General features: G+C 40.9%; 1 protein-coding gene across 1 annotated transcript in view; it reads left to right on the forward strand.

The window, feature by feature from the left end:
- The window catches only part of LOC148836622 (chloride channel protein 2-like), a 281,173-nt gene that overhangs the window by 193,253 nt on the left and 63,037 nt on the right, over window positions 1-24,883 (forward strand). Inside the window, exon 16 of the mRNA XM_088914194.1 lies at window positions 3,001-3,156. Coding sequence (XP_088770320.1) covers window positions 3,001-3,156 — 156 coding nt within the window. The remainder of the gene's footprint in view (window positions 1-3,000; window positions 3,157-24,883) is intronic.

Genomic DNA, 24,883 nt, shown 5'->3' on the forward strand with positions numbered 1-24,883 from the left:
AAAGCCAAAAAGCCTGTTTGAACCATTTTCCCACTCTTTCTCCATGGAGGGAGCAGTTTCTTAGTTTCGGTATGAGTTTCTTATAATGACCCAGCAAGGGCAAGTACCTTTTCCAGCTATCCTTTCTTGGGAGGAAACCAAATGCATCGCATACTTCACACTGTGTGCTTCATGAAATTAGAACCTTTCTTCATGTGTAGATTGTTAGACTTACCAAGATGTCAGTATCCTGAATTAGGAAATACAAATACTGAGAGGCTATTTTCATTTCCATTTAAGTTGTTTTTCTTTTCTGTGTATTATTCACTGGGACTGGGGCTCAGACTCATAGAAGACAGTTTCATGCTTTGTTGAATTTGAGAATACAGAATACACATTTATAGGTGATTGGTAGGAAAATTCACTAAAAGCCAGCAGCTGCCATTCAGTTTGTTAACTGTGTGGTATAGGGGGCCCATTGGTGTGAGAGGGTGACTGCCTGCCTCATGCTTCAGCTCTCTATACTGAAAGGCCATGCATACTGGTCACAGCATTGCTCAGCTTGTCTGATCCAGTGACCTGGTAACAGGAAGGTAACTTGAGCTCTTTTGTTGGTATCCAGGCAGAATTTAAAAAAATGAAAACAAAGAAATGTGTGGGGTTGTGATTAGTCTGCACTAAGGGCTGTGACTAACCACTTTCTTACAGAAGAATAAAGTCTGAAATGTATAGTGTTTTTGCGTTTTCAGTTGTACATTTTTTTCTACTGGTCTATTTGTTAGAAAATCCTGATATGTGCATAAATCGGATGAGGCAAAAAAAAAAGTCTGTCTGTTCCCTGATTGTACGAATTCTGCCATTATGAAATCATTACAAGTGACAAATGTCAGCTGTGTCACTGTTGCCCAGGCTGTGTGCACCTTGCTGTCTAATTAGGGGAATTGACTGTAATATCTGCAATTTCTCCTCCATTCGCTCAAATTATGGGGCTCATTTGCCAGGCACAGCTGTTCCTCTTGGTCCCTGAATGGCACAGCACTGTGGCCGTGAGCAGCCTTAATTATGCCCTGCAGTAGCACAGACCTGGGCATTAAAGGTCTTGCTGTTAGCACTTACACACACAAATTAAATGAAATATATTCTCTTCCAAATGCAGGCTATTCAAAGTTGAATTTCCAGATTAAAGTTTAGATGGCAACACCTGTACAAAAACTTTGCACATTTTGTTAATGTGTGTTGCTATTCCACAGAAACTGTACCTTCTTTTTAGATGCCTTACTAAGTGACAAGAGAACTTGGTTTATTACATCGCCCCTAGCCTCACTCTTCAATACGGTGAAGTTGTAGCAGGAAATAAAACCCCTTGTTCTTTGCACTTTGCAAGAAATTCGCATCCTTCATGCAGGAAAGAATTTCTAAAGTGACCTGGGCTGCAACTGCAGAACCCATTTGAGTTATAAAGAACTCTGAGTGTCCTTTTTATCACTTGCTTGTCAGGCTGTTTCACTACCCTTGAGCAATTTACCTCTTCTAGGCCATGTAGTTTCAGAACTTTGAAACAACCAGTTGGTACTTTGTGTATTAACAAACTTCAGTATATTTCTAGACACATAAATCTGCACATTCTTAAATCCTACAAGTGCAGCTTTTAACCTGAAATCAACTTTGAACACAGGCTGAAACTGACCCAAAATATTGAGACATATTTTTTTCCTTTTTGGGTACCCTATAACTTTTATTGTCTTGGTATGTTTCCCTATGAAACCTTAACTGCTGATAAAAAAATTACTTTTGACAGTTGAACACTTAGTCATGGTGGTCTGGCCATGGAGAGCACTTCACAATAGGGTGTACTTTCTTCCGGACCATAAGAAGGCTGCCTGCTGGGTTTTATGTAGTTTCTGTGCTCTATTCCAAGAAAGCATTAAGGGTTTAATTCACAAAACCTCATTACTTCCATTGTCGTTTTATTAGCATTTAATGAACTTTGCACTTAACATCTTACCAGTTTAATGAAATCTTCTACATAATCTACTGATGCACAAAGGAGATGCAACACCCAAGTGTGGGTTTAATATTCTAAACACAAACTAAATCTCAAATAATGTGAACAAAAATAGATCAAATGATCATATTGCCTTTTCAATATGAAATCCAACACTTTAAAATATGGAACATAATGGAACTTTATAAAATCAGGATGAGGTATGACCTCAATAAGCATTGAACCTGATCAGCTTTTAGATAGACTGCTATTGGATCCAAGAGTGGATGTCTTACCACTCTTTATGATTCAGTTGGGGAATTGCAGTTGTCACAAATGTTCTGCTGGACTGATTTCAGCAGATAAAGCTTTTACAGCAACGTTTCGGGAGTTTTCTTGAAGTTATTTCTTTGTAATCCTAGCACTAAGTGGTCTTGCATTGTCCTTCTGGCGATTGTACACTTCCAGAAATACCAGCAGGAACATAACTCAAGGCCTTTATTTCAAAGAAGATTTCGTCCCACATCACACTTCCTCCACCGTACTGTACAGGTATACTTGAACAACACAAAAGTCAGCATGATCCTTCCACACACTGTCTTCTGTTAGGTCTGTCAAGTGCACAACAGCATTTAGCATGAACACTTCACATCTCTCTCTGCCATCACCTTAGATGTTCTCTGGCCTACAAAAGACATCTCCGTGCTGTCATTATTACTCCTGAAACGCCGCTGTGCATGCACACTATTTCCATGCTAACAGATAGCTACTGTATAGTCTTTTTAATGTGCAGGTTATTTATTCCTAGAGTTTCTTTTGCAGGTGCCCCTACAGTCTGAAAATGGTTACACCCTTGAAAGCAATGATCCACTCACCTGCCTTTGATGTGTGTATGTGTTCTAAAAAGTATAACACTTAGCAGTAGTGTGCAACTGTGTCACATTTGTAGCACCATTTCAGGGCTCTCTGGGAAAGTGATTGGGAGACACAGCCCTAATACTGTACCTCCATTGCTTATATTTGTTCTCTCCTTTCAGCTAACACAGAAGGAATCGCTGGTGACCTTGCTGGATAACCGCACCTGGGCCAAGCAGGGCATTGCTGAGGAGTTCGACTACATTGGCAACTCTCAGGCCTGGAAACACCCACAGCTCAATGTCTTTGTCACCCTAGTCATCTTCATCGTCATGAAGGTAGGGCACAGCACTCCTTTGGCTCCAAGGCAGGGCCAGTCATGTACCGGCCACCTTATGCACTAGGTGTTTTAGTCTGGCCCCATCTTTAATTATGGAGCTGCACTATACAGTACAGTATATCAGTTTATCAAAAGGTTAGTGGTTCTAGCTGTGTGGTGAAGTGGACTGGAAGAATACTATGCTTGGCTTACCATAAAACAGACGAGGAGATTAAATACCAGACCTTCCTATTTTGTCCAATACAGGATTTGTGTTCAGCCAGCTCTTTTCTTGATTAAAATTGGTTTATTAAATTGAAAAAAAATAAAACTAAGTTGTATCAAAGGTTCTCACCAGAAGGGATTGAAAGGTAAAGATTTGTTCTATCATTTTGCATTTTGGATGTGCAGAGATACTGTAGATATAAGGATCCTGTTGTACAGCAGTTTGATCATTTTCAGGTTCCACTAGTTGAAGGCTCCTGCACAGATCGAACTGATGAAGAGAACTTTTTTAACTTCAGACTTTTGTCTGTGAATCCTGAGCTTGGTATAAAATTGTGAACTGTAAAATATGTGGTGCTGGCTTCTGTACAAAACAATCCACTGGTAATGTTTGGAAAGGATCAAACTAGCACATTTGGGGTCTTATTTCCATCTCCATTGCTCCTTTTAGAAAACTTTTTAGGGAATTCTGTTTTTTACACATGCATTTAGTGTCACACGGTTGAGACCCCAAATGAGAAACTGCACTTACTGTAGGACAATACATTACATTTCTGTAGTGTTGGTCTGACTACCTATTTTACAGTCCTTGAATCTACAGGATATAACCAGGTCCTTACAGAAATCTGGAATAAACCGTTCTAGAATACATTAATTCCATGGCAGTGGGTTACATTAGTAGCACATGCAAAATGAAATGTTTGTGGACAACAATAATAAAGTAGCAGTTAACAATCAAGCTCTCACTAATGCATCAATCCACAGTTGGTCTCTCCTATTAAATAAAATATGGTCGTGCGCTTATTACCTTGGCATTTAGCAGTGGCCGGGTTACATTTTAAAGATTTGCTGTTCCTTTGAATTCCTTGGTTGTTCCCAGGGTGTGCTGGGCTGCACTGTTAAAATTAGGAGTCTGGGAAAGCCAGGGGCGACAGGCAGTAAGAGACAGAAGGAGGTGTGCTGTGATTCTGGTGTCAGTCACACTGAGGGAATATATAAATGGGCTGTCTAGAACCAGGACTTAATTACCAGCTTGGGATTGTAAAGAATGTGTTTAATTTTCTCTGAGTCAATTAAGACTTAAGTCTCCTACAGCTCATACAGATGTGAGTAATGTTATTTAAGTGGAATTAATTGTTAAAGTTGGAGGTTCGCTCTTGGCTTTCAAAGTTAATTTTGTACTAAGGGAATGATAAATTATTATTAAAAATGGTTCTCTCAACACATAGTTACGTGATGTGCTAATGTCTTATGTTTGAGAAAAAGATTGTGATGAAATGCTTTCCATGCAAATCAAAGCAGAATTACAGTACTATTTAATATTATAATATTACATAATATATAAAGAAGATGGTATTATGTGTGCTACATTCCAATTATGTGATCTGATATAGTAGGATATCTCAAGATTGGTATTAAATGTGCCTCAGAATTGGTTAGACCGTGAGTAGGAAACCCTTATTTCAGTCTAGATCAATCCAGGACTTTGATCCAGCAGATACCGTAATAACTCAAAGAGCTATTTTTCTGAAAGTCACTTAGACAGCAAGTTGCACCATTCTGAAAAATATAGTGTCGTATACAGTATACTGTGTATAATGGTGGCAATGTAAGCAAGTTACATGTTGAACCTTTTCAAACCACAAGAACACTGAGCAGGACACACCAGGTGTTCTACAAAGGTTGTCAGATATTTTCCTTCACTTGAGGTTGTGCTTGTGTTTAAGGGTTGTGAGATTGAACTGCACGTTTGATTGGTTGCACTAATTTTAAATAGGAACCTGGCATTGTTCTAGCAAGGTAAATTGATAGAAATCTATCTTCTGGTCCTTAAGCAAATAATTTGGTTCCTGCCACTGAGAGAGCCCTCTCATTTGACTGCAGTTTGTTAATGTTTTGGGCATCATCTTCAGTGTGTGTTACTATATATTTAAGTGTGGGTCAGTCGTGTTTCTTTTCATTGTTACATCTTCACACACCTGTGCAGCACTCCAAGAGGCAAGGTGTCAGATTGTGTGCTGTGGTGTGTTTTTGAGGCTGCAGTCTGCTGGAAACCCTCTTTCAGATCCTGTAATGATGCCAACTGCAAAGTCTTCCATCACATCAATGTCCAGAGGGTGGCATTTCTCCAAGAGCTGTGATGTCGTCACACAGGGAGCAGCCTCCAGCTGCACATCGGACACCTTGACATCCGACTACAGTTAGTTTATCTAAAAAGTTGTCAGGCTACTAAATTAAAAGAAAATTACCAAATTCTGTTTGCTTTTATATGTGATGCTTTATGTTAAATTCTGTTGGTTAAATTTAGCAAGACAAGCTGTTGCTGTGTAGTACAATACTGTGTTTTTCAGAAACTGAGAGCAACAAGGGCAAGTGAATGTAAAGGATGATATTGCAAGGATGATATTCCTTAATTATTTGTTTTCTAAGATACCAGTAGAATAATTCGTTTCTGTGATGTAGGAACTGTAGAGAGTCAGTTCTGTGTCTAATATACCTGTGTACCCCCAGGTTTTCAGCAGTAGAAACAGCAGAAAATATCCTAGAGAAATATTGTCACTTTCCAGCAGAAACTTTAACTACTTTGTATTGCTTGATGTACTGTAGGAGGTGGTGTTTCCCCTTTTAGAAATATTTTTGGTACAAACAAGAGGTTAATAGATGCTTTGTCCGCCATGTTGCTGAGTTCTTAAACTTAATGACGCTACATACCATGTATAAATAATTTGGGTATGTCTTGATACACGTGTTTTTGCACTTTTTGTCCCTTTGTGCAGAAGCACAGTTTGAACTGTAAGTGTAAAAATAGGCGTTTCACAGCTTCTCAGCATTATCCATCCAACAGGTTAATCAATTAACAGTAGAGCAGTGGTATTCAGTGCTGGAAAACATGTACAGTATGTGAGCTGTTTTAGTGTACAGTAAGTATTGTGAGTTTCACTTTACAAAGTCGGACACACATATTGCTTGTTTTAACTCTGGAGCATTTATCCTGTCTTTAAGCTTGACCTTGCCACTTTTTTCTCTTTATTTTCCCCAAATTTGTAATTACCAAACCTTGATTAACTTGGCACATCACTGCCACCATCTCTACAGCATGGAAGGGACCAAGATTATCCCTGCTGTGGAGCCAGTCACCATTTGCCAGTCTCAGGGTGCCTTCAGGACAGTTTGCTTTGATTGTTCTTATTGATGAGCTTGAGCTCAAAAGCAATGAGCAAGTGCCAAATTTAACAACCGCTTGGGTAATCCTGGATTCACTCTGCTAATAACATGGCCCAGACTTAGACTGCTAATGTCTGGACTGTAGGTCTCGGCCTGTGCACCATTTGAGTTCATCCAAAATGCATTCCATTAACGATTTGTACTGTACATCCTGTGAAATGCCACCATTTACAAATATCAGTGTATTGGCATGGATATATACAACTTGGAGTCTGATGCCATCCAGACCTTCAGTCAATGTTCTCTCTCTTGATGCCTATGCTTTTGTTGGAGGGCACAGAAGATAAGGGGCAGAAGTGTTGAGATGTGTGGATGGACTCCTACCTGATTAATAGAGGCAATCCAGATTCAACTGCAACAAAGACTGTTTTTCAAAAGTCATTTGTACATCTTGTTTTTTTTCCCCCTAAATATATCCTTTAACTGAAGGCTACTTTTAATGAACCCAAACTGTAAGAAAATGTCATCTTTCCATTGGTGGATGTTTCACACAGATGTACAGTGTTCAGGTGGCCTAGAATGTGTTTATCAGATGATAAGTGACGTTTTGAAACTCTCTTTCAAGTTATTATATTTTTCCAAAAAACTGACCACCTTGAATTTTTCATTGATTTGACTGATTTGTGAAGTCTTAAACTACCTCTTGAAGTCCGTCCGGTCTAAGTTTAAGTCTTTGCTGGTCAGCAATGGCCCTTGGTGCTGAATGAGTGACAGGTGACCGACTGGCTACCTGCATGTGCCTGCTGCGAATGCACAGGCCATTTCCACTCTCTTCCTGCCAAATTCCATTTAAAGCTTCAGCTGAGAGCCTTCATATTCATTCTGAATGATTTTTCAAGTTGTTTCCAGCTTTGAACAGCTATCACAGATGTGATTACATTATACTGTAAGTTAACTCCTTTCAAAGACTGGTGTATATGGTGATATATTTGTTCTCATCAGTCAATAAATAACTTTAATTGATCTATCAGGTACAATCGCAAGCCTTAGCTACCCAAGAGAGGTCCTCAGACTGCTCTATTAAATTACTGTACCTGCTGTCTAAATGTCCTCAACTTGTTCTTTATCAACTTATCTGGCTAAATAAAGTAAGTAATTGGTTTCATGTTCCCCGTTATGATGTCACACTTAGGAATGGGCGATATTGTTGATTTGCACCTGCTACTGTATCAAATACAACAAACGAGTAAATAAAAATACTGAAGCTCAAAATACATCAAATGTAACCCTTAGCAACAGCCTGTATTCCTTCTTCATATTGTAGTTTATATAGATGGGGCTGACTGGCCTGTCATTTGTAACCTTTCTTATGTCAGGCTTGTACTGTTAAGATGTTAATACTAGCAGCCTGTCTTTCTGTTGCTCAAACAGTTCCCAAAAGCTATTCCTTGACATGTAATTCCTGTCAGGGTTAATGGCTGTTTTCTCATTATCAGGAAACCTGTATTTTCTTTAACTGCATCTTGTTTTATTTACTGAAACTTAACTCAATGATACGGAAAAGACGTACAACAGCAGTGAGACTTGGTTCAAGACAGCCTCCTTGCTTTGAGAGACTGAGGCACTCTCAGGGTGACAGCAGATGGGAATCTTATCAGGGAAAGCCAAAAGACTGAATTTTTTTCTCTTCTTCTGTCATTAAGATGCCATCTTGTTTTCAGCAAAGTTCCTCGGGCCCTTGGCCTGGAAGGTAACTAGAAGTGAATGCGATGTTTTGCGCTGTCAAAAGCGAGCTAAAAAAATTACATAAATCTCAGTTTCTCTGGTGGCACCCATCAGAGCTGAGAAATAGCAGTTCAACTTCTTTCCTTATTTTCTCTGTTATGTGTGTTGACTGAGCTGTCTCAGGGGAATGGCAGCAGGGGTGACAGAGTGGAAATATACTCAAGTTAATTTAAGAAAAAGACATTTAAAGTAACATATTGAAAAGCAAGGACATGCATTTACTCTAGGGGACCTTGTTATAGATTCACCTTTCACAGGAGCGGCTGGCCTGTTCATAATTGATAAATTAAAAGTAATATTTATAATAAAAAATGTCCTAGGCATCATAACTCTTCTTCTTGAATAGTCTCTCTCACTGCTTCTCACCCACACTATACCACACTCTGCTTCTGGAAAAAGACTGAAATAAGCTTCGGTTCTTTGCCTTAATTGGTGTTTATTATCCAGCTTTTTGTTCTCTGCTTTGTCATCCCCAAAGCATATGTGCTTAAGCAGCGGGTACAAACAGCCTTGACAGCCTTAAGGAATGCTTGATTTACATTACACTCTATCTGTTAGTACCCAGCCGAATGCAGCAGTCTTTTATGAAACGATTTCCGTGTATGAGGGAGGTTAATAAGAGCTTTAATCTATGGAGAGACAAGCCTGAGCAACTTTCAAAAATGGCATTTCAAAGTCAATAATAAAAAAATCCACCTTTGTATCTCTTCATTACATGGAGTTATATGGTTATATAGTACATAGACACATGATAAAAGTTTGTGCATTATATATATATACAGTATATGTTAGACCACTAACATAGAGCAGAAAATAATCTCTTAAGTCTTTTCTCAATACAAATGCATAGTGAAAAGGCTCATGTTAAAACACCTCTCCAGAGTCAGTATTAAGACCCTATAACTCGCAGCTGCACAGAGCTGCAGGACAGCCAATTAAGAACAGTAATACACAAAGCTCTTCATACACGGCTTTATTAAACAAGCTGAGAGTGAAGGATTAGCAGCTCTAATGAGATTGTTTTTTTTCTTTTCCCCAGTGTGGTTGCTCTATAAAATCTTTAATACTATGGCTTGTGCCTTTTTTTTACAGCTCTTTGTTTTTGGTTGTGTAACAGCTTTTTAAGTGAGCAGGAAAGCGTGACCAATAACAGCTATTGATAAGTGCAGTGTTGTTTCATTTGTTTCTAGGCTGAAGTGGCGATGTAAAGGAACTCCCTACACATGATTTTGTATGGTTTTCTTCTTTCTTTCTTCTTCTATCTGCCTCTAAAGATACCCGGCAGTGGTGTGAGAAGTTGAACTGTTAACTTTTGGGGCCGTGGTGCACACCGTAGACGGGGAATCGGTCTACAGATTTCGTAGACAAAGAATTATAAGTTTGTTACCAAGCAAAAACAAAACCAGAAGATGGGTAGGCATCCAGATCTTGCTAATCCCACAGTCTTCATTTAGAAAATAATAGAACAGAAAAAAGGAGCATATAATTTCCTAGAGGAAGCAGATACAATTAAAACATTTCAGTAAAGAAATATTGAACAGAACTGACTTCCCTATCCTTATTCTTAGCTCTTTGATTTATGCATAATACCCACAATACAAGACTGTGTTTACCTAAAAGCATCATGAAATGATGGAATTTGATGTAACACACTACTGGTACCATGTACAGTAATACAACAGTGGGGTGACCTTTCACCAAGGGAGAAGAAAATTCACCGGTATATTCCCTCTGGTACACTGCAGGAACACTGGCAGAGGCTGCCGTTGTTAGTGATTTCCATCCCATTTTGCTGTCCAAATGTACATACAGTATATATACACAGCATTTTGCTCCTCTAAAGGCCCATGTGAGACTGTTACACAAATCAGATGAAATACTTTTGGCTTTAGCATACTGTTTGGCCTTTAATAAAGAGAGGTGGTTGACATATGCACCCTCAGACTCACTCTGGCACACACCCAGCCAGCCTTCAGCTGTGCATCTTGCTCTGAGGAGCCACCTACTGTATGAGTTTGTTTTGATAAGGTGGCCTTCGCTATCCAGACTCCAGGTGTTCCCAGTACTGGTGCAACAGTGTTTGCCATGCTTGCCCTCTTGGCTGCACAGTTTTTTTGGGGAGTTGGGGTGTTCTATCCTCCAGAGAAAGACTGTCATTTGAACTAGCCCTACTTTTTTCCCAAGAATTTGACTGTGGAAATTAAGCATTGGCGTTGGAGGTTTCTACATCAGTTCTCATCAGGTGTGAGTGCCAGCTGAACAGGGCAGAGCACATGCATGTAATGTACTGTAGAGTCCACTTCAAACCAGTCCAGCTGCTCGTCCTGGATACTGTGAAAAGGGTTAAGAGGCCCCTGAGCAGAGCTTAACCCTTTGGCCATTTGGTGCAGTTAAGATCATCTACAGAAATATAGTCTTCCACCTGGATGATACTCTGCGAAGAGCCAGGCTAAATGGATTGTCATAGAGCTCTTGTGGACAAATCACCCTTTAGGATGACCACCCTTAAGGATTACCCTTAAGGTTATGGTCATGTTGCTATTTCAGGATGCCGAAGTCATGACAACTGATGACCTCTTCAGCAGCTCCAGTATTGTAGGACAAAGCCCTGATTCTCATCACCCTCAAAGCTTAACACACTTCACCTTCAGTTCATCAACTCAACACACTGAACCCTCAATGATCTTCACCCTCAAACCAGCTCAATACACTGAACTTGAATAACTAACCTAACACAGACTACTGCTAGGACATGTATGACCCATAGAACTGGTTTGTTTGCCTTGCATGGGCTTTTAGCAGAACAAAATGCTGTGTATATACAGTATATACAGTAAGTACATTTTTTCTAGAAAACTCTGCTTAAAATTCTGAGTTCCAAATCAAACAAAAACTGCAGCAATGAGATCAAGGAGAAATCTTTTAATTTGATTCGTTTAACGGACTTGGTCAGCTTACTGGCTTAACACAACAAACATTGCAGGAGATAAAAAAGGGATGCTGTTTGCATTTGAAAAAAAATCTGGAATAGCATCATAGCAGATTGCTGATCTTGAATTTTTTCTCTGGAGAGATGCAACAAATTTCAAGGTACCGTATGTTAGCATGGTTATTGGCACAGAGAGAGTTGTGTTGATGGATAGCGCATATCTTTCACAGCACATATCTTTCTGTATTTTGTCAGGGAAGTTATGAATTTGTGTGAAAAACCATGCCATGTGGACTTCCGTAATAAACTATTTGTAGCCCTGATTGCTTGTATTTATGGTCCTGTTGTGCTTTGAGAGGCTCTCTGTGATTTGCTTTTGTTGCCAGTTCCCTGATGCTGGTACATGGAACAATAATGCCTAGTGAAATGTGAGAGGCCACTCCGAGACAGCCAGTCAGATTGCAAGGGCTAAGAGCCTGGCTGCTGAACCACTGCCATTGTCTCCTGTGCAACACGGAGGTCGGGAGCCAGTGGAGTGCAGTCAAGTACTTTTCGTACTTCATCAAACTGTCGGACTGCAAGGCTATTTTTTCAAGCTTTTTTAGGCAGTCTGTCTCTCTCTCTTTGTGTTTCTGCTTTCTTATCGATTCTCTTCTCCTTTCCCTCATTTCATCTCACTCCTTCTTTGCTTCATTCTCTTTGCCTCCTCACTCATTTTTTTAAAAACTTTTTCTTTCATCTCTCTTGCCCCCCTGCCCATTGCACTCAATCTGTCTCCTGCAGTCTGTCTTTTTCTCCATCTCACTCTGCCCTCCTGTTATAGCCTCTCTTTCTTGCCCTCCCTACTTGACAGGTGTGGAATTAGTGTGTAGCGATTGCTCTCTGATCAGCCTAATGGGTTTCCAGTCCTACTCAGCGCTTTTGTCGTCACAGGCCAGAGGTGGTCCTGTCTAGTGCTCTTCCCTTAAAAAAGAGTCCGTTTCAGCTAAACTGTGCAAGAACAGGCCGTCAGGATGATTATCCCCACACGCCACCGGGCCGCTAGCTGCAGTGACAGTGTGTCACTCGCAGGCACCGATCTGGGAGGCCAGCTGAGGATGGTGTCAGCACCACTCTGTCTGATCAGAGGTCTTTCCTAGCTGGGTATGCATGCTGAACAGGCCTCTTCTTCCATCACTTACCAACTTACCAAACCTTCTCTTCTCTGACTTTAACTTTGGAGACTTCTTTTCTTTGTGCTCAAAGAACACGTTGGAAGTTTATAAAGTAAAGACCGTTTGGCACACCTCCCTCATTTAATTACCAACCAGCTAACAGCCTCACAATCCCATTTAGCCTAAAAAGAGTAGCTAACAGTTTATCTTTGGAGATTAATATGAAAAATAAAGCTTTGAATTTTTTTATCTATATTTTTTTTTGTTTTTACTATGTTTTTAAAACTTTTCTAAGCTGGGGAAAGAATAAAGGAATGCAATAGCCTCATTTCTTGTGCACTGTGTACATTGCCTTGGGCTGGCACCTCTGAAGCACTATGAATTAATTTGAAAGTCATGCTCAATGAGGCTCATGTTGTATTGAAGAGCCTATTTCCTAGATGGAATAGTGCTCAGACCTGGCTTTAGAGATCCCTAGCCCTTCAGACGTTATGATTGTCTTCACTAAGCACATAAAGACATTATTATTCTTTACTGTTAACTAGTGCGAGTTAAGAGCTACAGTCGGTGGGAATTAAAACCAGAAGGCCTAGAGGCTCTGCAGGAACATGGTTGGAGAGCCCTTACACAGGATATTCTCACAAGTCATTATCAAGAGAATCTGGTTACCTACTCTACGGCCCTGTCCCAAAATGCATGTTTGCGATCCTGCGCCTTTAATGTGTGTGTTCTCCCTCAAGTCTGCAAGGGCTTAGGGTGTCCCATTTCTAAATTTGTGCTTCACAAGAGTGCTCTCAAGCGCCCCCAATTTTACCTTATTTAGTTTAAGTGAACATGAATGAGTGCATTATGTTCCTCGTACTGTCAGATGATATGAAATGTATTTAATGGTACAAAGCTTTAAATAAACAGAGTGGTAGTGTCAAGTTTTCCTTAGTTTACTTCACCCATTTTGAGTCTAGCCTGCTCAACATGGATGAGCATGATGTGTCATTACTTTTGTGCAGGGATAGACCAGATGAAATTCAGTTACATCAAACTTCGAGCAGAGAACGGAAAATTATTTTAAAAATTATCGGCCGCCATGCGCTAAAGCCACTGGAATAGAAGCATCAGCAACAGACATCTTTTTGACCCTGAGCCGTGTATCCGGCGAGTGCTGTCAGCGAGGGTGTGCTATTACCCTTTTTATAACAGTGCTCCTTGAACACTCGCGCACTTCAAGTCACAGAAGTGCAGACTTGGAGGAAGGGCTTAGGGTGCAGTATGAGAATTGGGCCATGGCTTTTAATATGACATTAGGACACCACTCTGCCCTCAGAGAAGGGTTCAGTTCAATTCAGTCCATGTGGGCCTTGGTGCCTTGCCCAAAAATACTGTAGGTATTGTTACTAATTTCACAGCTCCATCTCAGACACCTGTAGACACATATTCAGCCAAGCCTAATGTACAGTCCCTAACTACTACAGTAGCAGGTTTGAACTGCTTGTAAAGCTGACACACAAAGTTCAATGTCTGACCTTCAGATGAAGGGTCTGTTAATATTCAATGGTATTCATTTCATAAATTTATTAAAGAATAAATGACTAATTGGAAGACATTTTGTAGCCATGCCAGTTAAAGGTCAACTGTCTGTGTTTATGGGGAAAGCTCAGGCACTGTCTATTCCTTCTTTGCTCAAATAGCCTGTTTTAGCTGCATATTTACCTGTGCTGTGAGGTGATAGTGTGACAGTCATACAGCTCTGTAATGAGTCTTACTTCACAAGACTCCCCAGAGCCTGAGGAAACAGAGGGAACCATGGTGCAATTGCGTAACAGGACCTCTGAGGACGATGTTAATCACAGTTATGTTCAAGTCACTCTACTGCCTCAGCTTTTATTTTTTCTAATACACGTCATTAAGCATGTTTTATGTATAACAGCTTTTGTGTACAGCACTGGATCCTGAAATACAGAAATACTGAAATTCTGATCTACAGAATATGACACAAACCTGTGGCCATATATGATCTGATCTTCTACGTGAAGTCATCCTCAAATGTCAGACTGGGCAGTATTTGCTCTGCCAGATTTCCTACCGAACCTTTGTACAAACCAGTGTGTGAAAAAATGACGGAGGCTGCAGTGATCTTGCTATTTGTCTGGACAAGCTCCAAATAGACTTTTGGAATTAAAATTTCTGTAGCTGTAAAACTGTTAACATATCACAGTCACATGCACATGAGCACTCTAGGTTATCTATACAATAATCTCAGTTTTTCTGTTACAGATCAAGGAGACCCATGTAGAGTGTAGAGAAGTACAGGCTTCAGTTTGGTAACTGTCCCCAGCTTCTGCCAGCGTGTACCTGGGATTAATGCAGAGTGTTACTTTGTTTTAATACAAGCCCATCCCTGCTGGGAGAGCTCTCTGATGTGAATCCAGAATATGAGCTGTCCTGTGCAGGGGGAATCACACAGCACGATTTGGAGAACGACGTGGTGCAGAGATTTTTGACAGGACTGTCCTCACATCACTGCCAGAAGCAATGGGCCGTGGGAATCTGAGTAAAGTTCCAAGCTTTTGAGCTGCAGTTTTGGTTGTGGAAAGGTCAAAAGCTTTACAGTTTTCTTTAATGCATATAAACTATTCATTATAATAGGAAAGGTTGTGTGATGCCAGTTGTCTGTAGGAATTATAATTTTTTGTCTCTAAGAAACAGAGCTTGTTGTATAGAACTGCCTGATTTTTCCAAAGTTCTGCTGCACACATGGTATAAATATCGTTTTACACATCCATCCCCATCAGGCCCTGTATGATATACAGGACCAAGTAACCCAACACAGATGTGGCTGTGCTTTGTTTGTGCCTGGTGTTGTGGCTCATTGAAATGGTCTCTATGTTGAAACTGCTCATTTTAATACGGCAGGACTCTGTGTAATGTATGCTATGCCTTGGATGGACAGCATTTATTTTTCTAGGTGACATTCCATTGCACAACTTTGTTTTTACTGTTTTGTGTCGTTGGTGACCTAAACTTTTTATAAGGTGAAGGTGTGTCAGTGTGCAGTAGCCCTGGGTTCGGTTCCTGGGGTGTTATCTGCACGGAGTTAGTGTGTTCTCCCCATTGTCATTTGGGTTTCCGAGACATGCTGGTAGGTTAATTGGTTTCCGGACCCTGGTGTCACTGTGCGTGTCTGATTCTGTGCGTGCTCTGCAATGGACTGGCATCCTGTCCAGAGTGTAACCTGTCTTGTGCCTGCACCATGCCAGGTTAGGCTCCGGCTCCCCGTGAACCTGTACAGATAATGTGCTTTCTTCCTGTGCCCTTGACCTTGTGCTCGTATTGATGTCACTGCTCCTCTGCCCTCTCCTGGATGAAACCTTTTCCATTCACTAATGCTTTACTTTATCATTTTCACCTGTGTCTTTTTATCATAAACTGATAAACTGGTGCATTGCTGCCTCGCAGCGCTGGGGCCCTGGAGACCTGGGTTCAATCTCGGAGCTGTGGTGCTATCTGCATGGCAGGTTTTTTCCCTGCGTTTACGTGGGTTTCATCTGGGTGTTCCAGTTTCCTCCCACAGTCCAAAAACATACTGGTTATTGTCTTTCAGAGAAAATTGTCCCTGGTGCAAGTGTGTGAGTCTGTGCTTGTGCCCTGCGATGGACAAGCGTCCCATCCAGAATGTTCTCTGCCTTGCAGGGGGATATCCCTGCTTGGCTGTGATAGGCTCTTACTGCCCTGCGACCTGTATTGAAAGAAGAGGTTAGGAGATGGATGGATAGTTGAGACAGAATTCTGGAGGCAAATTCTTAAACATTCTTAAACTGCAGAAATTTGGGTATGCTGCAGCTGATGGAAAGAACATGCCCCAAGTATAGTATTTGTGAAACTAAACATTGATTGCAGGAGCAGAGTAAACAAGTGCTAAACGAGCAAGCTGATCAATTAAAGGCATCAGTTAGCACCAGTGATTAAGAGCTCAGCTGAAACAAAAACCAGGTGCAGTCACACGGGTCCCCCAGGAACAGGTTTTAGCCACCACTGATCAACAATTTCCTGTGAACCTTTTGCTGCCTCTCTCACTTTATAGTTATCGCTGCCTGATCTGCTGATGAATCAGGGAGGGACTCAGGCTGTTTGAGTCAGATCCATCGCTGTCCTAGTTAAGCTGCTGTCACAGACAGTCTGGATTGTACTTGTTACAGTATGTATTTGGGCCTTACATTGCCAAAGCAATATTGTGATTTTTAAGGGGCCAAAGAACACACTCCATTTATCAGACATTTGGAAAAAATATATAATTTTAATTCGTTTTTAAAGTTTATTTGCCAGTGATTTTATTATGTAAATACTGCAGTTCAAGAATGAAGACGTTCAAAGAGGCCTGAAAGATCAGTAAGATGTGCTTCTTTCAATGGGGAGGAGGAGGCATTTGTGAAAGATTCCAGAGTGTAGACACATTTTTCAAAAGTTCAGAGATCTTTCCTTATTTTATCCTTGGCCCCGTCACTGAATTGCTCTATATCAGTTGGAGCAAGATACTTATCCTCTGTGGAGGAGATTTGAAACAGAAAACAGTGATGTAGCAAATGAGTCTTTGGAAGCAGTACGTTAAGTGATGCAGTTTACTATAGTGAATGTGAGACATTCTCACAGCACTTTCTGTATATGGAATAATCTTAATGGTTTTATGTATCCTGTAAAGATACATGCTGCTTGTCTTAAGCCACCAGCGAACCCGTGTGTGACTTGTCTGTGTCTAACTTTGATGTGTAGACTGGAGATGGAGAGAAGGGTAACAGTGTGACCAGGGTCTGACGGATGAGCAGCTGGCGTGTATTGACTCTCTTGGGTCCTGATCACTCTTATCGGGGTGGCTTAAGATAAGCCTGTCTCCCCTGTGGTGTAGCGCGAGTGGAGCTGTGTTCTGAGCGTACATGAACACTGCTAGATAGGAGCTTTGCTAAGAATGAACCCTGCAGATCCCATCATGTGTTATTTTTTGCTGCCTTTCATGATGCACAGAAATCTGAAAAAAAATCTATCAAAGGCCCCCAGGAGTCGTGGAATGTTTTGAAGCAGGATGAGATGTGGGGGGACAGGAGGCTTGCATTAGTAATTCTGAAGCTGCACTTGAAGTTCTCGCCTGTGCTGCTCCTTAAGCATTGCACAGATCCATAGCAAGCATGTGATAGGCAGATCACACCTTTGGCATGCATCTGCATATGAGCAGATTAACCATTTTCAGAACAGAAACCATTATGTTTTTCAGTGTTGGTGCTATTTGTAATGTATAAGGCAATGCTATACACCCTTGCTCATGATGTGCTTATGAACAGTGTGGTTGCAAGATATGGGAGAGTCCGAGATGAAGAGCACAGAGCCCTGACGCTGGCCTGCATGGGAGAATGAGAGAGCGTGCAGAGGGCAGAAGATTTCGAGCATAGCTACAGTATATAATCTTGTTCTGTAGTTTAGGAGGGTCAATGATGTCATTTTGTGTTCTCTGTATGGAGCAGTACTGTGCTTGTAATTAATCTTTTTGTGTTAATAAGTTAAGATTCACACCACTTACATTTTCCTGGAATAGTAGCTTTGACCACACAAGTAAGTTGCACAGTGATGTAAATGTAAATAGACTGTAGACTCCTGTAAAGATGCCAGGTGGGAACTAGAGACTTATCTGATATCAATCAAGCTGCTGGTTATTGTTATTGTTAGTATAATTTGGAGTTGTGGTAAAACACTTTATGCTATGCAAAAGAAAACAATAGTGTTTTATTTTTTCAGCTGTTGTACATTTTTTAAGGCATTGTTGGGAAGATGGGCAGTACAGTGGTGCAGTGGTTAGCATTGCTGACTAGTGGTTGGCAATGCTGGGGCCCTGTTGGCAATGCAGGCTGTGTCTGTCTGCCCTGCAGTGAATTGCCATCCCATTCAGGGTGTTTCCTGTTTTGCATCCATTGCTTGCTAGATTAAGCTCCGGCTGCCCAGCTATCCTGAACTGGAAGACGTTAGAAAATGGATGGATGATATGACGATTACAGTTTTATTTGGGAAATTACTGCACACATTAAACAGGTATACAGTAATTACCGTTCTGCAATCTTCATAGATTTCATATTGGAGTTTGGGGAAGGCCCTAAGAACTAAGGGTCTGGTTGTGTCGTAATGCTGTAGAGAAACTGGTGTGTCTCCAGGGCTGCCTGTCTGTCATTACCCTGGGTCACCTGGAAATGTACCACATTAAACCACTTATACAAACAGCCATTAATAACCAAATCCCTCTGTCCCTCGAATCCCAGCCTTTGGAAAAGGTGAGCAGCTATAATTAATCTTATCTTTGGTGTCGGGTTGTTTCTTAGAAGAATAATGTGTAAAAAATGTGTAGCATGCATTGGAATCCAATTCCAAATTGGACATATCAGTAATTGCCCCAAAGCCAATGACCAGTTAATCTCTTTCATTCAATGCTTGTGTTTTGTACTTCCTTTGAAATCACTCTCCTGAACTGAGTTTTTGAGCATTACATTATTCGTATCTGCACAGTAATAACCTTAAGCTCTTATTTATGAATTTCAGCTTCTTAAAATCCCACTCTGCCTCTGTCTTATTAAGTTTACAGACTCAATGATCCTTTGGCGGAATTGCTGCAAATGAAATTGCTTTTCTCTCTAAAGGTTGTTGAACTCCTTGGATCAGAGATCTGAGTGCAGGCTCCTGTGTTTGGGATTTGCTACAACTTCAGCATCATAGCAGACAGGGTCTTCTGAACTGGAAGGTGCTGGCTGCAGACACACCACACATACGGCTGAAGGGAACTTGTATCTTGGTGTGCTTGTAATGAGCAGCTTCTGAAAAATAGTGTTATACAGTGCATCATATGGTGTTGTGAAAACAGTTTAACTTTTGAGCTTGTAATTGTACTTCATTTTGTTGAGCCTCCTGGTCAAATACGAAACCATGATATATTCTAAATTAAGCACTCCATTTTTTTATGTGTAAGTGTACTAGAGTCATGAATGTTCAAGGCTCCTTGGGTCAACACTTAGACAGAGTGGTTTTGTTTGCTCTTGTCTCTGACTGTGGCGGTGGGCAGCAGGGTAGGAGCTCAGACGTTCTTGAATGTTTCAGGTTGGATCGCAGATGTCGAGACCCAGATAGGTGTGACTGGGATTTCCTGATGTTGTGTTTGTATTTTGAGTGGAAGAATTTGGTCCTTCTCTGGGACTTGGCTTCTGCCCCAAGGGACTGGCGTGCTTTTCCATCACTTGCCAGAGCTGTGCAGGTCAAGCTCTGGACAGGACGAATCCAGGGTGGAACGAGATGCATCTTTTCATCTGCTATTCAGTGCAGCGCAGGTTTGTCCTGGAGGCTGGTGTCTCAGGCCGCTGTGTTTGCACAGGCAGTCACAGCCCTGCTTCCTAAGTTCAAGTTGATAGACACAAAATAAATTCAGTTGACAGAAGTTTAGGAACTTTTCTAGAAAAAGTGAAAAGCATAATTATAAGAGCAGTCCTGAAACAGCTGTGGCAAGACATATTGATATCTTTGAGTTTTTCAGAATCCCTCCACTTGCCTTGTAAAACTTTAAAAACCTTAAACGAATCAAGTACAATTGTTTTTGATTGGTGTGCTTTTTCTACAAACATTAATTTCTTTAATGACATTTTACTGAGAACAGCTTGTTCAATTAAAGCTCTGGCTTTAAACCTCCGAAGCCCAGTCTGGATTGTGAGAGTCATGCAAATTACAATTCCTCGCTGTCACACCTCAGACTGTCACAGGCAGCATTCACATCAGTGGTTCCTTTTTTTTTTAGAAAAAGTGTTAAGAGGCAGATTTTCTCTGAGTTCACGCTGCATAATCTACTTCAGTTGCACAGGTGTCTAAGAGTGAGGTGTGTAAGGATCACAATGGAGCTGTGAAGTTTTATAGTCTGAAACAGGATGAAGAACTTTTGAATCAAATCATAAAGTTACAGTGGCTACCAAAAGTATTCACCCCCCTTGGACTTTTTTTTTTAAATTTTATTGTGTTACAATATATAATCAAATGTATTTAACTGGGAGTTTTTGGTATTGATTGACAGAAAATGCTCTTTGATGTCAACGTGAAAACAAAAGTCTGCAGATCCTCCTAAATTAAATATAAATACAAAATGGAAAACAATTGAATGTATAAGTATTTATCCCCTTTGAGATAGTGTTTGGTAGAGGTTTGGCAGAAATTACAGCCACTAATCTTCTTGAGTGAGTATCTACCAGCTATGCACATTTGACACAACAATTGTTGCCCATTCTTGTTTGCAAAATTGATCAAAGTCTCTCAGGTTAGATGGGAACTGTTGGTGAACTCCTTTTCAGCTCCTGCCACAGATTCCTGGCTTTGGCTGTATGTTTTGGGTCATTGTCCTGCTGGAAGATGAATATCCTCCCAAGTCCCATGTCTCCTGCAGACTGCAGCAGGTTTTTCTCCAGGTGTTTTGCTCCAGGTACTTTGCTATACCCATTTTACCATCTATCTTCAGAAGTCTTCCAGGCTCTGATACAGCGAAGCTTCCTCCTAGCATGATGCTGCCACCACCATGCTTCACAGTAGGGATGGTCTTTTCAGGATGCTGTTCACTGTTACATTTGCGCCAAACATAGCGCTTTTCAATAACCCTATCCCAGATTTACTTTAAAAGTTCCTTTGTCTTTATGATATAGTTTTTGTTGTGACCTGTACTAATCAACTGAGGGACCTCCCAGAGTTAGGTACATTTATCTTGAACTCATGTGAAACACCCTAATTGCACACAGGTGGACTCCATTCAACAAATTGTGACTTCTGAAGACACAAGAGCCTATGCTGGTATGTCATAATAAAAGGAGATGAATACTTACACAATCACTTATTTTCTGTTTTCTATTTATAATTCATTTAGGAGCATCTGTAGAATTTTGTTTTGTATATTTTGAGTGTTTTGTATTGATCAATGGCCAAAATTCCCATATAAATACAGTATATTGTGATTTTATGTTGCAATGCAGTAAAAAGTCCATGGGGGTGAGTATGGTACCCACCATATATGAGACTTTTAGTAATTTAGCTTTGCTTCTAGTGAATAAAAGCTTGTGTAGTTTTGTATCTTAATGATCTCCATCGATGTTTCTTGTACACTACTGGTGCAGTGTAAGATCCTCTTTATGGTTTCACAACCTGCCATGCAGAATGAATTCGATTCCTCTAAAAGATGAAAAACAAAGTTCTGACTCTGTTTCATGCAACAGTGGGACATTTACACTATCTTTTTTCCGTTTGTTTTCAACTTTTTGCTCATTTCTTTTTCCCTGCTTGCATTGGTAAAGGAAAGAATCTCTTGAAAGAAGACTGACCCCCCTTGCAGCTGTGTCAGCCATTATCATCAAACAGATGAAAGGCTGAGCCCCAGCAGGGATAATGACAGCCGCATGATGTGTGGACTGGATTGATTCCTTTGCTTTGTGGTTGTAGGCTTTGCACCTAGTGAGAATGAAAGGGAGAGATGGCTGAAAGGGGGGAGAATGTGAAGGCAGTGATACACAGGCAGTAGAATCTACTGTATTCTGGAAACTAGGAGAAAGAATACAAAAAGCTGTGAGATCGCCATGGAAACCGCTCATGACAAGATATTGCAGAAGACATTGCCTGACGATTTCAGCCAAGCTTTGCTGTGAGATCAAAAAGGAATCCACCACTCGCTACAAAGATGCCATCCTCAGCTTGCGCCACCACCAGATGGCAAAGAGGCCATCTCCATTTCAAAGCTGGGTTACTGTTTGTCCTTTTAAACATCTGTCTTGGTCTCATAATCATGATCATGAAAAGTTACGACAGCCTGCACCTCTGTAAGACGGATAGATACCAAACCACCACTTCTCCTGTTTGTTCTATAGCCTGCAGCAAAGCGTTTTTCTGCTCCAGGAAATGCATTGAGGGAAAGAAGGAAATCAATTTGCCTTCTATTTATTTCACAGCCCAAGATAAGCAGACATGCATTGCTAATCCACCTGCTATTTCATTTCTATACTAACCTGTAATGCACTGTGCTACCATCCTAGTTCGTTCCAAGTAGACAGTCATACTCCAGACCAACTTAATTCTTTTAAAAAGTAATACGAATAACCACTTGGTTTCTTAGGCGATCTTGTTTGAACCCTGTAGATTCCCACCAGAGACAACACGCTAATAGGAAGTGAAGTGGTTCACTCCTGGAAACAGCAACAGTGTTCTAGGCAGGTTGTTGCTGGCTGAAACTTGGATAGTAGTTTCGGATTATCAGCAACGCATTTAAAGGACTGTGATCTCGTCTCTTCATCTTGGTGTTCAGAGCAGATCTGCAATGATGCGATGGGTAGCGCTGCTGATTAATGAGAGCCATTACATTGTTAAGGCCAAAGGGAATGGGAGTTTAATCTCCGCATTTATAATAATAACAGCTTCTCTGGCTCTTGCCCTGTGAAGAAGCTTTGCTGGCTCCACCAAGCTGAGAGCAGTTGGCTGATGGGGAACAGAAGAGGCAGTGCAGTGAGATGGGACAGAGACTATAAAACGCAGCCTCACTGCGCGTCTTGTGAGCCTTGTATGTTTGACTGCCTGTAGTTTTGCTCTTTCAAGGTTGTTGAAGACTAATGTGGTGGTTGTGTTTTTTGTACTGCTGTAAAGAGATTGGTTTGACAGATTGTTCCCTTATGAAAGGAAAGCAGAATGAAGCAATTGGGACAGTTGATCTAAAACACTGATGTTTTGGGCAACAGCTACAGTATTTTTTCCTAATGTGTATGCTTTGCAGATATCTGGAATTTGATCAGAAGAGAGTGACATTTTATTGTTTTATATGTATTGTTTATTACCTTGTGTGCTATAATGCGCACCTGAATTCAACAAATAAAGCCCAGATGAAGCCCACGTTATAACATTCTAATGAAGATTTGTTACTGTGGTTGAACTCATATGGGCAGTTGAAAGACTGGAGAGGATCCCCAGACATAAAAAGTAAAAAAGGAGGGCTCCTTGTAAAAGTTTGCAGTAGCGTCTCTGTGTTTGCCGGAGCCAGTCTGATGAGAGCTGGGGAAGAAAGTGAGTGGAGGAGCCCTCAGGAGGCCTTCCTCTGGCACTAGTGGGGCTGGTGATGATGACAGTGTCACAGATTAAGAATACGTAGTTAAAAGGAACTTGTTTACATATTTGTTTTAGAATTAAGCAGGTTTGACAAATGCAGCAGACAAAGAGCTCCCTACATGAAAGGAGATGGTTGCAAGGAGATGAAATCTGAGTCAGCCTGTTATACTGTATGCTGTAGACTGTAGCTCCTTACCCTGTCACACCTTTGGGGGAGAGAAACAAGCAAACAAACTGTCCAGTGTGATGCCAGTGTCTTGTGGACATGTATGCTTCTTTCAGGTCCTTATTTCTGTCCCCTTTATCAGTGAAAGATAAACCTTAAAAACAACACGGGCCTTCCCCCTAGGCATTTTGTCTGCATGTGAAAGAAGCAAATTTGCTGCTTTGTTTTTTAAAGAAATGAATGTGGCGCTCAAAAACTTCAGCGGTAAAAATAGGTTTAATCAGAGGCTTGTTTTGTTTGGTCCTTTGCTTCTGTCTCTTCTGAATTTAAAGACAGGAAGAAAATCGTGGTAAGCAGTGTTCTCTCTCTCAGCACGGCTTTTTCCTGCAGGTTGTTTAGCCTGCTGCTCTCACCCGATGCTGATGGTGTGACACTTCACTGCAGTCCTGCTTCTCCACACTAATTAGAAGTTTGGTTTTGGCGTTTCCAGTAGAGATATACAGAGAGCCACTGATTTTCAGGAGCTGAAACTGCTTTTTATTTTTTTATTTTTTTTCATGCAGGAGGCTACAAGGGATCTGATTGTTTTATGTATCTTCTTATTGTTCAGTCAGTGAGTGCAGGTTCCATTGACAGCCTTGCAGCATTGTTCCTTTATCACAGTATGAATTTGGATAATTACAATGGCCTCCAAATGCTTTTACATTTGACTTGTAACTGTTACTCAAAGTGTCACTATGAAATGCAGATAATTTGACAAAATGCTAAGTATTTTGGGCAACAGTTGGGAAGCTCTCCTTAATCTGGAGTCTGTGGCAGAGCTCCATTGCAAGATGAAATGAAATGGCATGAATTTGCCAAACAGCAGCTCTTTGACTCCCAAGACAAATGGGATCACAAGATGTTGGATGAATCACAAATTGAAATTGTGGACAGTCTCACCAGCAGTGTGATGAGCTCAGAAGAGTGAATGTCATATACAAAATGAATGTCATCCTTTCTGTGAAGAATAGAAATTAGCCTGTTCTGCTTTAGAGATGTTTTGCATCCCCTGGTCCTGACATCCTACTCAAAAGTGACGGATGTTTTATCCATGAGCTGGTGCCTTCCATCACAAAAGTTTAAGCTTGGGTGAAAATGGATTTAACAGTATAAAAGCCGTTAACAGATTACAAGAGACCCTTGAGGT

The sequence above is a fragment of the Atractosteus spatula genome, chromosome 4 (assembly GCF_055471065.1).
Source record: "Atractosteus spatula isolate fAtrSpa1 chromosome 4, fAtrSpa1.hap1, whole genome shotgun sequence".
NCBI classification, from domain to species: domain Eukaryota; kingdom Metazoa; phylum Chordata; class Actinopteri; order Semionotiformes; family Lepisosteidae; genus Atractosteus; species Atractosteus spatula.